General features: G+C 38.0%; 1 protein-coding gene across 1 annotated transcript in view; it reads right to left on the bottom strand.

Annotated features, from left to right (window-relative positions):
- Window positions 1-261: 261 nt before the first annotated feature.
- The window catches only part of LOC308608756 (uncharacterized protein), a 59861-nt gene continuing 56479 nt past the window's right edge, over window positions 262-3643 (bottom strand). The window contains exon 3 of the mRNA XM_081222062.1: window positions 262-342. Within this exon, the coding sequence (XP_081078188.1) occupies window positions 277-342 (66 nt within the window). The 3' untranslated portion in view covers window positions 262-276. The remainder of the gene's footprint in view (window positions 343-3643) is intronic.

The raw sequence follows: 3643 nt of genomic DNA on the forward strand, positions 1-3643 counted from the left end.
GATGTCAAACAGGCTTACCAAATACTTGAAAGAAATCCCTTTCAATGACAGTAAGGTGGGCCGAAATAAATAGAACAAAGATACATTGGAGTCAGTGTTATTTATGTTAAAAACAAAAACCTCCGCAGCTTATTCATGTCAAACAAGCTTTTATTTTCAATGTGAACAATACTGTCAAATTTATATGTAAAAGGTAAGAATAAAGTCAGATAGCAGTTAATATCATTTTGGGATGTTGAACTTTGAAACAAAATCTGTGTTGTGGGCTAATGAAAACTAGAATCTCCGTGAAGGACAAATTCTTCTTTTCTTCCGCTGTCCACTTCTTTTTATGTCTTCCAACTGTAGGATGGGATAAGAGTCCATTAACAATTGTACACCAATAACATGCACCAGGGACTTTCTAAATATGAGTCAATACTGTGTACATCTCCTGGCTCTCCAAGGAGAAAACAAAATGTTTTCTTCTTGTAACCCAGACCCTTGGTTGTCAGGGTGCACATCATTTCATCACACCAACCACATCTCTCTCTTGCCAACCACTATATATGTTAGTTTTTTTTCTTGAAAGGCCACTCTGTGATTGAAATGTCTTTCCACCTTAAGAGCCTATGCTCCTTACCAAATCATAAATCCCTAATAATCCCAGACCTTCAGTTTCCGTATCTGTATAATGAGAATGAGGCTGTTATCAAACATCCACAGGTGTGAAAATTAAGAAAGGGAGAAAGAAAGAGTGTGATACTGAGAGAGAGAGAGAGATGAGAGAGAGAAAGGAAAAGATGAATGGGTAGCGGAAAGAGAAACTAGGATTGAATTACCAACTCAGTGAGAGCCAATAATAATACTGTGGCTAATTTTCTTTCCTTTTGAATAAAACATCTAAATTGAACTAATATTTGTGAATTACTCATGAAATGCAGTCTTATTTGAAATCCTTAACTTTCTACTACTTTGTAAGGAGTCACCGTCTCAAAGGCATTGCTATTCCAAGAGACTTCATTTCTGTGGCCAGGTGATGAAGGTACAGCTAGTGCACAGCTTGGTCGCTTTAGCTGCTTCTCCTGGTGACCAGTCTCTCAAACTATAGGTCTCTATATTTTAGACCTCTAAAAAAATATAGGTCTCTATTTCCAGGTCTGATACATTTCCCATCTGCAGTAGACTTAAAGCTCCAGGACAATGGACTTGTGGCTGTAAATGAAATACATTTCAGAACACACTTCTTTCCATACCATCTAGAATACAAGTACATTATTAACATTAAACTGTTGTTCCAAAACTAAATTTCAACAAATTTTTCTTATTTACTTTACAAAAAAAAATAAAGACTGTGGAGCAGTGCCTTGCCCCAGAGGCAATCCAAGAGGCCAAAGGCTTACTTGCAGCAAAGTGGGCTTCTGGAGCTGAACCCGGGACCCCAATCTGACATCTGTCAAGGGCATTTTCCTGGCTTGTTCAGCACTTCAGATCAGTCAGTGCAAAAAGTTTCAGGCACATCACTTTCTTGGCTTTAAAAAAAAAATAGGCAACACGACCCCTTCAGGGCGCGAGACTACGCCGCCGCCTACGCCGTAGGACTAAACTGAGGCGAGAAACCAGGGTCTTCAAAAGTGGCAGTTGGACACCACCAGACGTGGACCTGCCCACCAGAAAGACAAGATCCAGCCTCATCCATCACAACACAGGCACTAGTACCTTCCACCAGGAAGCCTACACAACCCACTAAACCAACCTTAGCCACTGGGGACAGACACCAAAAACAACGGGAACTACGAACCTGCAGCCTGCAAAAAGGAGACCCCAAACACAGTAACATAAGCAAAATGAGAAGACAGAAAAACACACAGCAGGAGAAGGAACAAGATAAAAACCCACCAGACCTAACAAATGAAGATGTAATAGGCAGTCTACCTGAAAAAGAATTCAGAATAATGATGGTAAAGATGATCCAAGATTCTATTTCCCAGATCCAAAATCTTGGAAATAGAATAGACAAAATGCAAGAAACAGTTAACAAGGACCTAGAAGAACTAAAGATGAATCAAGCATCGATTAAAAACACAATACATGAAATAAAAAATACTCTAGATGGGATCAATAGCAGAATAACTGAGGCAGAAGAACGGATAAGTGAGGTGGAAGATAAAATAGTGGAAATAACTGCTGCAGAGCAAAATAAAGAAAAAAGAATGAAAAGAACAGAGGACAGTCTCAGAGACCTCTGGGACAACATTAAACGCACCAACATTCGAATTATAGGGGTTCCAGAAGAAGAAGAGAAAAAGAAAGGGACTGAGAAAATATTTGAAGAGATTATAGTTGAAAACTTCCCTAATATGGGAAAGGAAATAGTTAATCAAGTCCAGGAGGCACAGAGAGTCCCATACAGAATAAATCCAAGGAGAAATACGCCAAGACACATATTAATCAAACTGTCAAAAATTAAACACAAAGAAACCATATTAAAAGCAGCAAGGCAAAAACAACAAATAACACACAAGGGAATCCCCATCAGGATAACAGCTGATCTCTCAGCAGAAACTCTACAAGCCAGAAGGGAGTGGCAGGACATAATTAAAGTGATGAAGGAGAAAAACCTGCAACCAAGATTACTCTACCCAGCAAGGATCTCATTCAGATTTGATGGAGAAATTAAAACCTTTACAGACAAGCAAAAGCTGAGAGAGTTCAGCACCACCAAACCAGCTTTACAACAAATGCTAAAGGAACTTCTCTAGGCAAGAAACACAACAGAAGGAAAAGACCTACAATAACGAACCCAAAACAATTAAGAAAATGGGAATAGGAACATACATATCGATAATTACCTTAAATGTAAATGGACTAAATGCTCCCACCAAAAGACACAGATTGGCTGAATGGATACAAAAACAAGACCCATCTATATGCTGTCTACAAGAGACCCACTTCAGACCTAGAGATGCATACAGACTGAAAGTAAGGGGATGGAAAAAGATATTCCATGCAAATGGAAACCAAAAGAAAGCTGGAGTAGCAATTCTCATATCAGACAAAATAGACTTTAAAATAAAGACTACTAGAAGAGACAAAGAAGGACACTACATAATGATCAAGGGATCGATCCAAGAAGAAGATATAACAATTGTAAATATTTATGCACCCAACATAGGAGCACCTCAATACATAAGGCAAATACTAACAGCCATAAAAGGAGAAATCGACAGTAACACAATCATAGTAGGGGACTTTAACACCCCACTTTCACCAATGGACAGATCTTCCAAAATGAAAATAAATAAGGAAACACAAGCTTTAAATGATACATTAAACAAGATGGACTTAATTGATATTTATAGGACATTCCATCCAAAAACAACAGAATACACATTTTTCTCAAGTGCTCATGGAACATTCTCCAGGATAGATCATATCTTGGGTCACAAATCAAGCCTTGGTAAACTTAAGAAAATTGAAATTGTATCAAGTGTCTTTTCTGACCACAATGCTATGAGACTAGATATCAATTACAGGAAAAGAGCTGTAAAAAATACAAACACATGGAGGCTAAACAATACACTACTTAATAACGAAGTGATCACTGAAGAAATCAAAGAGGAAATTAAAAAATACCTAGAAACAAATGACAATGGAGACACGA

This window comes from Mesoplodon bidens, assembly GCF_964165515.1.
Source record: "Mesoplodon bidens genome assembly, chromosome: X".
Lineage (NCBI taxonomy): Eukaryota > Metazoa > Chordata > Mammalia > Artiodactyla > Ziphiidae > Mesoplodon > Mesoplodon bidens.